This window comes from Argentina silus (genome assembly GCF_951799395.1).
Source record: "Argentina silus genome assembly, chromosome: 14".
NCBI lineage: Eukaryota > Metazoa > Chordata > Actinopteri > Argentiniformes > Argentinidae > Argentina > Argentina silus.
Genome location: NC_139668.1, coordinates 1,781,234 through 1,793,943, shown reverse-complemented (window position 1 = coordinate 1,793,943; position 12,710 = coordinate 1,781,234). Strand labels below are relative to the sequence as shown.

Below are 12,710 nucleotides of genomic sequence, written 5' to 3'. Positions count from 1 at the left end.
CGCTGCTTACCAGTTGTATGTAAGTAAACATCATTTCATTTTCTTCGTCCTTTGATCAGATGGGTTGAATTATGTGGTGGAACTATGAAAGATATGAAAAATAGGTTGCTTTTCTGTAACCATCTTCATGTAAATCTATTTAATTCCACTCTATACTGTTTCCATAACTATGATGATTGATTTGTGTTTTCAGCCATTTGTAAATGCATTATTTCAATTTCAACCTTTTATATTCAGAGGATGACACATAATATTGGGTGAACTGAATGTGTCTTAGTTTTTTCTTCTGATTAAATACAATTTATTGGAATGAATGTAGAATTTGTGAAACGGGCCATTTTTGGGTATCAATATATGCAATTTCTTTGCAATTGTTTAATAATAACTTTGTAATAATCAATCAATCAATAATCAATCAATCAATCAATCAATCAATCATCATCACTGATGTAATAATTATTTGATAAGTCTTTCAAACAACAAGTATAAACCAGGTCAGAATCTCTGTGTGTCATCTATTGTTCTGTTTTCACTGACTTGATGAAACAACATTCTTCCAACAAGATGAACTTGTTTAGGGGGAATGCACATGGACTACTCCCTTTGAGTTTGGTCACTGTCAATTCCTACATGTAATATAGATATTCCTCTGAATGTTTATCAAAGTTCTGTAATATTTAGTTTTCCACAGATTTCAACTTTGGAACTTAAAATGTTTGGGAGCAGTTCAGGTAAAATACTCCTATTATTTGGAAAAAATAAAATAAAATCATTCAGTTAAAAACACATAGACTTGAACTTATTTTCCCCCATATTTCAATGAGAACTCTCCAATAACTATGTTCATGTGTCCCCTCTAGCCGGGTCCCATCCCTCTGGGTATGACCTGGGTCCCCAGCACCCTTGTGGCCCGGGGGGTCCGGGGGGTCCTGATGATAAGGACCACTCTAGGAAGCCAGAGCACGGTCCTGAGGGTCTCCACCCTGAAGACCATGGGCCCAGAGACAGAGATGGCAAGGGAGATGACCACGACCGCAGACAAAACCCTGACTGTAGAGACAACCGTGACCATGGTGAAGATGACCATAGAGATGATCGTAGAGATCAACATAGAGATCACGACCGTAGAGATCACCATGGTGACCACAGCACTGACCGTAGAGACGACTGTGACCATGGTGAAGATGACCGTAAAGATGATTGTAGAGATCACCATAGAGATCATGACCGTAGAGATCACCATGGTGACCACAGCACTGACCGTAAAGACGACCGTGACCATGGTGAAGATGACCATAGAGATGATCGTAGAGATCACCATAGAGATCACGACCATAGTGATTACCATGGTGACCACAGCCCTGACTGTAGAGACAACCGTGACCATGGTGAAGATGACCGTAGAGATGATCGTAAAGATCACCATAGAGATCATCACCGTAGAGATCACCATGGTGACCACAGCCCTGACCGTAGAGACGGTAGTGGTAGTGGTAGTGATAGCGACCATAAACATGGACATCATCATGGTCATAAGCATGGTCATAAGCATGGTCATAAGCATGGTCATGGTCATGGTCATGGGCATGGTCATGGACGTGGCCATAAGCACTAGGAGATGCATGGACATGGAGGGTAAGATCACATTCTTCTGATTGAATACATTGTCAGTGTAATTCATTATTTGGCTGAATTAAAGACTAATGATTTACAAAGAGCTGACAAGGTATTATGTGGCTGTAGTCGGAAACGTATGTGCCTGACATATGATCTCATCTCTTGCAGCCCTCCCCTGCAGTGGATATCACTGAGGAACAAGAGAGGAACTTTTCTTCTCTGGACAATGCATTCTACTATCAAATGTACTAACATCAACTTTGTTCTTGTTTTTTCTAAATTGATGATACCTAATAACGTCTGTACAACATTTATGGACACATTCAAATATGTATTAACTCATTATAATCATTACATGTAAAGATAAGTAAAACACTGATTATGATCACAAACTTGCAGTTACGGTACACAAATGTTGGTTTCATACTCTTAGAAATGTATGCAAGAGATAAACAATTCATGTCTGTCTCAAAGGGTTGTATACAGTGTTATATACATTCCATGTTTTACCAGCAGGTGGCGGTCTCCCTCCACATTTACACTCAATTTCTGATACTTCATTGAAAAATAAAAAATAACAACAAACATTAGTTCAGTCTGAGGTCGGTTCACACTAAGTTGCTGATTTGACTGTACATAAAGTTGTTTGAGTTGAGTTGTTTGTTTCATTTGTTCATTTCTTTCATATTCTGCTTTTGAAATGTGTCTTTAGAGCTACAGATTCAAGATTCAAGATTCAAGATTCAAGATGGTTTTATTGTCATATGCACAACAATTACAGAGCAATCGCTGGCAATGAAATTCTTAAGTCTTGGGCTCCTCCAACAGTGCAATAAGAAGTGTAAATAATAAAAATAAAAGAAACAACAACAATAACAATAATTACCTAAATACAAAACTAAATAAATGTAAATGTAAATGTAAAATGTAAAAAGTGAAATGTAAACAGACGTTTTTATCCAGATGTCGACTGGTATAAAGTGGCATTTTATAAAGTGGCATGTTATAAAGTGGCATAGTTAAAGTGTCATTGTGGTGAGCTAAGTAGCTCAGGAGTTCAACAGTCTTATTGCCTGTGGGATGAAACTGTCCCTGAGTCTGGTGGTGTGAGACCGGATGCTGCGGTAGCGTCTGCCAGACGGGAGCAGCTGAAACAGTTTGTTGCTGGGGTGATGAGGGTCTTTAATAATCCGGTTAGTCTTCTTCCTGCAGCGCTGAGTGTAGAGGTCCTCCATGGATGGCAGCTCCGTCCTGGTAATGTGCTGGGCAGCTTTCACCACCCTCTGTAATGTCTTACGGTTGAGGGCGGAGCAACTGCCGTACCAGGCGGTGATGCAGCCAGTCAGGATACTCTCTATGGTGCACCTGTAGAAGTTGCAGAGTATCCTGGAGTCCATGTTGAACCTCCGCAGCCTGCGGAGGAAGAAGAGCCGCTGTCTTGCCGTCTTTGTGATGGCGTCGGTGTGGTGAGTCCAGGTCAGGTCCTCGCAGATGTGGACCCCGAGGAACTTGAAGCTGCTGACTCTCTCTACTGCCGTCCCGTTGATGGTGATAGGGGCGTGCCCGGCTCCCTGCCGCTTCCTGTAGTCCACAATCAGCTCCTTAGTTTTGCTGAGGTTGAGCTGGAGGTTGTTGTCCTGGCACCAAGATGTCAGGGCTCTCACCTCCTCTCTGTACGCCGTCTCGTCGCCGTCGGTGATCAGGCCGATGACGGTCGTGTCGTCAGCAAACTTGATGATGGTGTTGGAGCTGTGTGTGGCCACGCAGTCATGTGTGAACAGGGAGTAGAGGAGAGGGCTGAGCACGCAGCCCTGGGGTGCGCCGGTGTTGAGAGTCAGGGTGGATGATGTGGCGCCTCCTATCCGCACTGCCTGGGGTCTGCCCGTCAGGAAGCTCAGGATCCAGTCACAAAGCGTGGTGTTGAGCCCGAGGTCACTGAGCTTCACAGCGAGCTTGGAGGGCACAATGGTATTGAATGCTGAACTATAGTCAATGAACAGCATTCTCACATATGTGTTCCTCTGGTCCAGGTGGGAGAGGGCAGTGTGGAGGGCGAGGGCGATGGCGTCGTCTGTGGACCTGTTTGCCCTGTATGCAAACTGCATGGGGTCCAGTGAGTCAGGGAGGGAGGAGGTGATGAATGATTTGACTAAGCGTAAAGATGTGAAACCTAGGGAAACAATTTGATTTCAGGAACTGAAACTGAAACTTGTATGGACATTTCTAAAAGCACTCCTCAGCAGGGATCAGCAGCAGGCAAACACTGACAGTTTTCTCCCTTTTGAATATCTTGCTACAGCAGATTTGCTCAAGAGGTTGTGTGCTACCCTGATTTAAACAGTAGCCATGGTCTTAACATTGACATAACCCATGAACAAGCCCAGAGTAACTCTTGTTTTGATGTCCATATAGGCCAGTTTTCACGCACAGTAAACACTCAAAGTGAATAAGACAGCTTTCTCTTACGGCTGAGAAAAGGCAAAAGGCTGAGAAAAACTACACATAAGTCTGGATGAAGAGAAAGTGTCTGTCTGTGTGTCTGTGTGTGTGTGTGTGTGTGTGTGTGTGCGCGCGCGCATGCGTGCCTCCGTTGTTTCATTTCAGAAAAAATGAAACAACAGTACAACGTGGATTCACTTCTGAAAAAAAGGGCATGCTAGACAAGAGTGCTGATTCACGCAGAGACAGCTGTTGAAATGACTGTATGTTGATGTTACTGTTTCATCATTCACCGCAAATGCATCTGGTGTGGGGAGCCAAATGTGTCAGACAACCTCAATAGAGAATATTGTCTGCCCCACAAAATGTTATTTATTAGATTATTATTCATATTATTCTGATGAACTGCCATACATCCCCGGTGCTACGAGTAAATATAACATGTCTCAAATTCTTACCTGAAGGTTTCCTTAAAGTTCTGTTAAGCCATCCCACCAATACGGTGGGCAATTTCTCCCCTAACATTTAAACCCACTTAACCTAATTGGTTAACAAAGAAAATATCCAACTTAAGAGCATGGCATGATATACTGACAGCAAGCATAAGTGGTACATAAATAAATCAAATGATCCTCACTCTTTGTTATTCCATAGTGTGTCAAGTCTCAACGTCACAGACGCATCTGTTGTAGAACTCACATAATGATAGACTAGTTCACATAAGACACATAAGACTCCTCAACTGACCCTCTCCCCCCCAACCCCATTTCATTTTGTTATTATCATGACATTGCACTGCAAATTGATATTGATATTGTTTGACTGTTGCCTTGTTGAGGAATTGCTTACCCTAAAGATAGATTTGATTTGACATGGTGTCCTCAAGCAGGGAGTGGTAAGCAAGTGGCACTGTACGGTGGTAAGGTATGATCTGAAGTCTTGCTTCACTTCTCTTGATACAGTACACCCGCTTTAGAATGCAGTAAAGACACTTTCCAGGAAATAAGGTTAAAAAGTGCTCTCTGAGGTACATCTGTAAATGTGATCTAATCTCAATGTCTGGCCTATGGGACTACTCCTATCAGGCATTATTCCTTAACTAGAAGAAACTTAGTGGGCTTGCAGTCTTAATTTGGCAGTGGAAAAGGTTTAAAGATGGTTAACTGTGGACGATAGATAGATATATTAGCTGGGTAGTTGAAAGAAAGTGAGATAGTAGAAAGGACCAACGGATAAAAGATGGTCATGGTAGCATATAGGCAGATAGATGGCAGACGGTCGGAAGATAGATACACATTGATAGATAGACAGATAGACCGATCGATCGATTGATAAATCAATACTGTAGATAGATAGATGAAAGGATGATGGCTGGGTAGTTGAAAGAAAGTGAGAGTAGGATGGTCAGACAGGATAGCCAGAGAGATGAGAGATGGATTGAGGATTGTTCAGGTAAGATATCTAGAGAGATAGAGTGTAAGGTGGTTTTATCGGAGTAGAACTGGTTGCCGAGTACATTGTTGTGTAAGCACTCATCCTGTGGTTGAATAACCTAGAAAGAACAAATAAATAAATAAACAAATAAATAAATAAGACCAAATAAAGCCTGTAGAGCTGATGGACCTGTGCTGGCTGTCGCTGAGCTAGGTAGACAGACAGACAGATAGATAGGTAGACAGATAGCTAGATACAATAGATACATAGCCGTTTTTTTCAGATTGGTTTCACCATTTAGACACAATTTTCAAACATATTTCCACATACCTCCAAAAGTATTGGGAAAAAGTAATGTAATGTCCAAATAAATGGATGAGAGAGTGGCTTTTCAAAAGGCTTAATCGTTTAAAAAGGTTAATTTTTTGGCACATTTCACAGTTGAAATGGTGTTAATAGCAGTTAGAAGGTGTAAGATCAGCAGTGGTTCAAAAATTGCATCTTTTGGTTTCCATAGACCTCCATGTTAAAAAGTGCACTTTCAAGTGTGTAACGTTTAAAAAGTGTAATAGGTATCAAAACCAAAAGTCATAGCAACGTGTGTTAGACCTCTCTGCACGTTTTAAAGTTGGATTGGTGTGAATACCTTAAAGGTTGTAAGAGTAGCAGGTGGAAGAATTGGAATAATAATAAGTATGAGCAATAACAAGATAATAACAATAATAAGAATAAGAATAATATGGTCTCTATGCGCTAACAATGCTTAGGTTGTGGGTTCGATTCCCGCTGGGACCATATATACTGAAAAATGGGTTAGCAACTCACTGCAATGTAAGTCGCTTTGGATAAAAGTGTCTGCTAAGTGGCGTATATGAATAATTATGAGCAATAACAATAGTTGGACTACCTCTGAACGATCGTTAGACAACCACTCAATATGTGTTGCTAAAACAAAACACAGGCAGCACAAGTCCAAAATGCATGTAGGTGACGAGCAAGCTAGCTAGTTCAAGCTAAAGCTAACAATGCTACCATTGCTACTAACGGACTAATAGTCTCATGCCATTACGCAGATACATTTGTTGACTACGTGTCTACTACTGTAAAATGTAATTAAACGTCACATACCCGCTTCGAAGTCGCAGTCCACGCAGTCCACGCAGTCCACGCAGTCCACGCAGTCCACGCAGTCCACGCAGTCCACGCAGTCCACGCAGTCCACGCAGTCCACGCAGTCCACGCAGTCCACGCAGTCCACGCAGTCCACGCAGTCCACGCAGTCCACGCAGTCCACGCAGTCCACGCAGTCCCGCAGGCCGCAGCCTATCCTGAAAAACACCGACGCATTTTTCAGTACCTTTCGTTGCTAATGCTAATGGCTTAGTAATGCTAATGCTAATGGCTTAGTAATGCTAATGCTAATGGATTAGTAATGCTAATGCTAATGGTTTAGTAATGCTAATGCTAATGGCGTAGTAATGCTAGCTCTCAGAAAACCAGCGGGGTCTCTTCAATGTAAACATCAACAGAAGTGTGTTCCTGCGGAGCGCTGGATCAACCATTCCATAGAATGCTGCTCATGTTCTATTTCTAGAGGTCACATGGTAACGCATTTTTGAAGTGTTCATGATACATGTCATGTATGATTATTCCTCATTATTTTCAAAACGGTGTGTTGCTATGCATCCTTTCAATATAGAACATTAGCAACATTCTATGGAATGTTCAGTCCGCTCCAGATAACAACAGACTTCAGTTGATGTTTACATTGAGGTCTGTCGTCTCTACGACGGGTTGTTTTTCGTGCTTTCTTTTTTGCAGGGTTCGCGATCGTGAAGAGGAAAGCGACAGCGACTTCGAAGAGGGTATGTGACATTTAATTACATTTTACAGTAGACACATATCTAAGAAAGTGTTTGTGCAATGACTATTTTGCCAGTTAGAAGCAATGATAGCATTGTTAGCTGCTAGGTGGCTACGTAACCCGTTGACAGTTTCTAAAGGCGTTGCTAAGAGTTAGCTCGCCAGCTTTAGCTTGAACTAGCTAGCTTGCTAGCCAGCTTCCATGCATTTTGGCAAGGAATGTATATTTTGGACTTGGACTTGCTATGTTGTTTCGTATTCTAGCAACACATATTGAGTGGTTCTATGTCATTATTGTCCATATGTAGAGAGGACTGACCGGGTCCAGGTGGAGGCCTTGGCTGTGCTGTTGATGGACGTTGAGCAGGGTGTGGTCGTGGAGGAGGTGTCACTCATCCTTGAGGATGTCCACGATGTGCAGAGCATCCTTGAGGTAGGACTGTGAAAAGAAAATCATTTAAAGTTAGAAACAGTAACACAGAAAAGAAAAATTAATTATGTTTCTGTGAGACTTTGAAATCTTTGTCTGCTTTATTTTTTAGGAGACCACAGGTTGCTGGTAGTTGATTCCTTTCATATACAGCCCCCTTTACTGAAAACTCCTTCTCTCTAGTATTTAGCATCCAATCTATAGTTCAGTTTAAATTAGTACTGTGAATTAGCAGTAACCCAGAGCCTTACCTCAGGGCGGGCTGATGAAGCTTCTGGAAGATTTGTTTGGTCAGGAGGTTCCCTGGTACTTCAACCTAGAGTCTCTGGTCGTTGGAGTCTCCAGCCTCCTGGAGCACCACCACCAGCTCCTCATGGAGTCCTTCTGAGGGGCCACACACACACACACACACACACACACACACACACACACACACACACACACACACACACACACACACACACACACACACAGTCATTTTAAATGATTGGAAGTAAGTGTATTCTTACCACTAATTTTGCACTTCCCCCTCCTCTCTCTCTTTCTTTCTCTCTTTCATTTTTAGGAATGGGGGTCAGGGTCCACCCCATCGGTCACTGCAAATGATGGGAAGTACTTGAGTGAAATCCACAGTTAAAAATAGTAGTTAAAAATAACTTCACATGCCTTCTTGTTATGTCCCCCCCTCTCTTCCCCTCTCTCTGATATGCAGGACCACAGGAGCCTCACTGATTTGTGTCTTTGCCACTTTACTTTGATCCTACAGATAATATATATTTGCAAATAAATGTGAGTGATAGAGTAGCTTAAATGGATTTACTGTCTGTGTTTTCTTTTCTTTTGGTGACACTTCACACAAAGGGGTTTCCTTTTTAACAGGTTTATAATTCTGTTTGCACATTATAAGCATGTGTTGCATTTATAAAGCATTAGTAACAGTGCAGCGACATATTTTCTAACTATTTGAATTGTCACTATCCATAAATGAGTCATTAAAGAGAAGCTAGTCGCAACTAATTTCTGTATTTTTTAAACCTAATTTTGTGTCTGAATTATCAATGCATAGTTCATACAAATATAATTATGCATTGAATCACTGTTTTCTCATTCAGGAACGGAATTCCTAGTTTATCAGCACCAACGTTAGAAGCTGCATTACTGTTAAGTGTCACTTTCATTTTGTATAGTGTGTCCGTGGCATTGGGCTGCGTGGAATCCACCTGCATACCATGTGATGTTTAAAACACATAAATAATTTGGGATTTCCTTTCAAATCCTTTTCCTGTAAGGCATATTGACATGTCCCTTTCACATGTCAATAAGTAACTTACAAAACTGTAAGTAACAATGAAATGCAGGGTAGCCATGATGGCAGAGTGGTTAAGGTGTTACAGTTGAAATCCGATGGGGTCTCCACGCACAGGTACAAACCCTGATCGCAGCATGCAAATAACAAATCCTCCCTTATGTTGTAAGGCTGCAACAGACTTTCCGTTAATTGTTGAGCCAAGTAAAAAAAATTGTTTACATATCTAAACAGAACAAAGAAAAAACAGGCGGTGCAGAAGTTAAGACAGTACAGCTGTGATGGCCGAGAGGTTTGAACCCTGCTCAGCGCACAGACAACAATGTCCCTCTATGTACATGTACTTAGCCCATCTGTGGAAAATGTTTTTGTTGTTGAGTTGCAATTGCAGAATGGTTGAAGTAATGGTATAAATGCAAAGGTGGTTCGGATTGCCTTTCCTGTAAGCCATGTCCCTTTCACATTTCAAGAAGCAACTTAGAAAACTGTAAATAACAATGAAAAGCCACCAGCTGTGATGGTGGAGGTGTTGGTTAAGGTGTTGGACTTGGAATCCAATGGGGTTTTCCGATTTGAACCCTGCTCAAAAAGTAACTTAGAAAACTGTAAGTAACTAGAAAAATAAGTTAGAGGTGGTTGGTTGGTTGGATGGCTGTAATGTTATAAAGGGATGGATAGATAGATAGATAGATAGACAGACAGACAGACAGACAGAGAGACAGACAGACAGACAGACAGACAGACAGACAGATAGATAGGATGAGCCAGGGGTATGACAGTGGAGTGGGTAGAGAGTTGGTTGATAGAGTGGTAGAGTTGGTTGGTTAATAGTTTAAAAGGTTTAATAGGTATCAGAAAGCTTTTATCAGGGTTGATGAAAATGTTCTGGGTAGTTGAAAGAAAGTGAGATAGGTTGGTTAGGTTGGTTGACTGGATGGATGAATGGAAAGATGAAAGAACGGACGGGTAGATGAGAGAGGGGAGGTAAAGAAAGATCAAAACAATTAAGAGGTTAATCTGCATGTGTTGTACTGAGTGAAGCAGTAGTGACTGGTGAAAGGATGATGGCATGGTAGTTGAAAGGTTAGATATATGGTTGGAATGATAGATAGTATGTTAGATAGATGGATGGATAGACAGACAGACAGACAGACAGACAGATAGACAGATAGATAGACAGATAGATAGATAGATAGATAGATAGATAGATAGATAGAATGAGCCAGGGATAGTTCAGTGGAGTCGGTAGAGAGTTGGTTAGTTGATTGGTTGAGAGTGGTAGAGTTGATTGGTTAACTGGATGAGAGTTTTTGGAGTTACAAAAAGCTTAATAGTTTAAAAGGTTTAATCGGTATCAGAAAGCTTTTATAAGGGTTGTCTGGGTAGTTGAAAGAAGCTGAGAGTTAGGTTAGTTGGTTGGTTGATTGGATGAATAGATAGATGAGAGAGGGGAGGTATGAAAAGACCAAAACAGTTAAGAGGTTAACCAGTGTGGGTCATACCGAGCAGTCATGACTGGTGAAAGGAAGAAAGGATGATGCTAGGTCGTTGAAGGTTTAAATAGAAGGTTAGATAGATAGTATGTTAGAATGTCATAGATAGACAGACAGATAGATAGATAGATAGATAGATAGATAGATAGATAGATAGATAGATAGATAGATAGATAGATAGTGTCTCCCGGGTAGCTCAGTACAGAACTCCCGACCAACCTCAGATCTTGTTATGGATCCTCAGCCTGAGGGGTCTTACCCTGTCAGATGCTGACTGGTCCTATGTAGGTTGGTGTCGATTAGATTCACTCCGCTGTTAACGGTCTACATCCCATAGTTCCCCCCATATCTTCCTCTACCCACCTCAGCTGAACTGAAAAATCGCCCCAAACCTAAAAACTGTACACCGAAGTGGGTAGTCTCTATGGTTAACGACCGCTCTAATCTTATGTGAGTGCCAGTTGGTGTGGTTGCGGATAAAGGGTTTATCGGTAAGGATAATTTACCCAAAGGAGGTAATAAGAGGTCAGATATAACCCTTCAGATCCTAAGATGTATTATGCACAGCAATCTATAATATTTTATGTTACCAGGAGGAGGTAAAAGGCTTATGAGGGATGGAATGACTAAAAATATAAAAATAAGAAATAATAATAATAATAAAAATTAAAATTAAGAATTAAAATTGTGAACTGTTCCTTTAAATGCAGGTTCAATTCTTTAATGATGGCTTAAAACATTACAGCATTACAGGCAGAGTGATTAAATGGTAAAATGCTAGTATTCAAAAATGATAAAAATGATAAAATAATAAAAACCTATCAGTCTGTCCCTACTCTGCCTGTGAAATTTAGAGAAGTCCCAGTTTCACTTGTCCAGAGCGATGCCGGGTCCTCTATCCGCCAGAGCTGTTGTTATACAAACAAAGGTCCGCCAAGGTCCTCTGTTGTGCTAGTGTGGCGAGGCCGACAGTCAGAATTCAATCAGAGTGTGAGCTCCGGACAAGGAGAATCTGCTAGAGTATTTGGTTTTCAACACACTCGGTCCTGCTCCGGTCCTTCAGGTGTTACGCTCCGCAGCAGGGAATGACCGATGTACTGCTCCAGGGAGCTCTTTTTATAGTTTGCAAAGGGGCTTTCCTTTACCCCCACCCTTTATTATCTAATTCATTACGTCAGGCATTGAATTCAATCTAGCTCTCAGTCAAGCACACACAGCTCCAACACCATCATCAAGTTTGCTGACGACACGACCGTCATCGGCCTGATCACCGACGGCGACGAGACGGCGTACAGAGAGGAGGTGAGAGTCCTGACATCTTGGTGCCAGGACAACAACCTCCAGCTCAACCTCAGCAAAACTAAGGAGCTGATTGTGGACTACAGGAAGCGGCAGGGAGCCGGGCACGCCCCTATCACCATCAACGGGACGGCAGTAGAGAGAGTCAGCAGATTCAAGTTCCTCGGGGTCCACATCTGCGAGGACCTGACCTGGACTCACCACACCGACGCCATCACAAAGACGGCAAGACAGCGGCTCTTCTTCCTCCGCAGGCTGCGGAGGTTCAACATGGACTCCAGGATACTCTGCAACTTCTACAGGTGCACCATAGAGAGTATCCTGACTGGCTGCATCACCGCCTGGTACGGCAGTTGCTCCGCCCTCAACCGTAAGACATTACAGAGGGTGGTGAAAGCTGCCCAGCACATTACCAGGACGGAGCTGCCATCCATGGAGGACCTCTACACTCAGCGCTGCAGGAAGAAGACTAACCGGATTATTAAAGACCCTCATCACCCCAGCAACAAACTGTTTCGGCTGCTCCCGTCTGGCAGACGCTACCGCAGCATCCGGTCTCGCACCACCAGACTCAGGGACAGTTTCATCCCACAGGCAATAAGACTGTTGAACTCCTGAGCTACTTAGCTCACCACAATGACACTTTAAACTATGCCACTTTATAACATGCCACTATAAAATGCCACTTTATACCAGTCGACATCTGGATAAAAACGTCTGTTTACATTTCACTTTTTACATTTTACATTTACATTTATTTAGTTTTGTATTTAGGTAAATATTGTTATTGTTGTTGTTTCTTTATTTTTATTATTTACACTTCTTATTG

The 12,710-nt window shown here is 42.1% G+C and overlaps 1 protein-coding gene across 1 annotated transcript; it reads left to right on the top strand.

Moving 5' to 3' along the window:
* Nucleotides 1-2,226, top strand: LOC310814899 (uncharacterized protein). Its single transcript, XM_083684456.1, has 4 exons — nt 1-19; nt 692-731; nt 861-1,635; nt 1,786-2,226. The coding sequence occupies exons 3-4, from the start codon at nt 882-884 to the stop codon at nt 1,809-1,811; spliced, it is 780 nt and encodes a 259-aa protein (XP_083540582.1). The 5' UTR covers nt 1-19; nt 692-731; nt 861-881; the 3' UTR covers nt 1,812-2,226.
* Nucleotides 2,227-12,710: the final 10,484 nt, after the last annotated feature.

Bases quoted from the DNA above. Each gene is read 5' to 3' on its own strand.
- LOC310814899 (XM_083684456.1), top strand. From the start codon at position 882: ATGACCTGGGTCCCCAGCACCCTTGTGGCCCGGGGGGTCCGGGGGGTC. The intron at 1,636-1,785 runs GTAAGATCACAT...CATCTCTTGCAG, and splicing joins GAGATGCATGGACATGGAGG to CCCTCCCCTGCAGTGGATAT.